Source organism: Buceros rhinoceros, unplaced genomic scaffold, assembly GCF_000710305.1.
Source record: "Buceros rhinoceros silvestris isolate BGI_N320 unplaced genomic scaffold, ASM71030v1 scaffold40197, whole genome shotgun sequence".
NCBI classification, from domain to species: domain Eukaryota; kingdom Metazoa; phylum Chordata; class Aves; order Bucerotiformes; family Bucerotidae; genus Buceros; species Buceros rhinoceros.
The window spans coordinates 9,915-10,218 of record NW_010421125.1 but is presented as its reverse complement, the minus strand read 5'-3'; the positions used below and the strand labels follow the sequence as shown (position 1 = coordinate 10,218).

General features: G+C 68.4%; 1 protein-coding gene across 1 annotated transcript in view; it reads left to right on the top strand.

Moving 5' to 3' along the window:
- Positions 1-19: 19 nt before the first annotated feature.
- Positions 20-304, top strand: part of PTPMT1 (protein tyrosine phosphatase, mitochondrial 1) — a gene marked incomplete at its 5' end in the record, with an annotated part of 2,199 nt that continues 1,914 nt past the window's right edge. Inside the window, one exon of the mRNA XM_010139541.1 lies at positions 20-109. Within this exon, the coding sequence (XP_010137843.1) occupies positions 20-109 (90 nt within the window). The remainder of the gene's footprint in view (positions 110-304) is intronic.

Below are 304 nucleotides of genomic sequence, written 5' to 3'. Positions count from 1 at the left end.
CGGTGCCTGACGGTGCCTGTGCCCGCAGCTGGTGGCGGAGGAGAACGTGCGCGCCGTGGTCACCCTCAACGAGGAGTACGAGACCCGGTTCCTCTGCTGCTCCGCCCAGGTGAGCCCGGGAGCTCGCCGGTGTCCCGGGAAGGGTCTCTCGTCGACCCAGGTGTCCCGGGGCGACCACGTCCTCTGCAGCAAAGACGCGGTTTCTTGTGCCTAAACCCACGAGGGGGATCGAGTGAAGCGCTACAGCCGGCGTGGCGAGGGGGACCGGGAGCGTTACACCGCTGTGCCCATAGAGGAGCGCCTC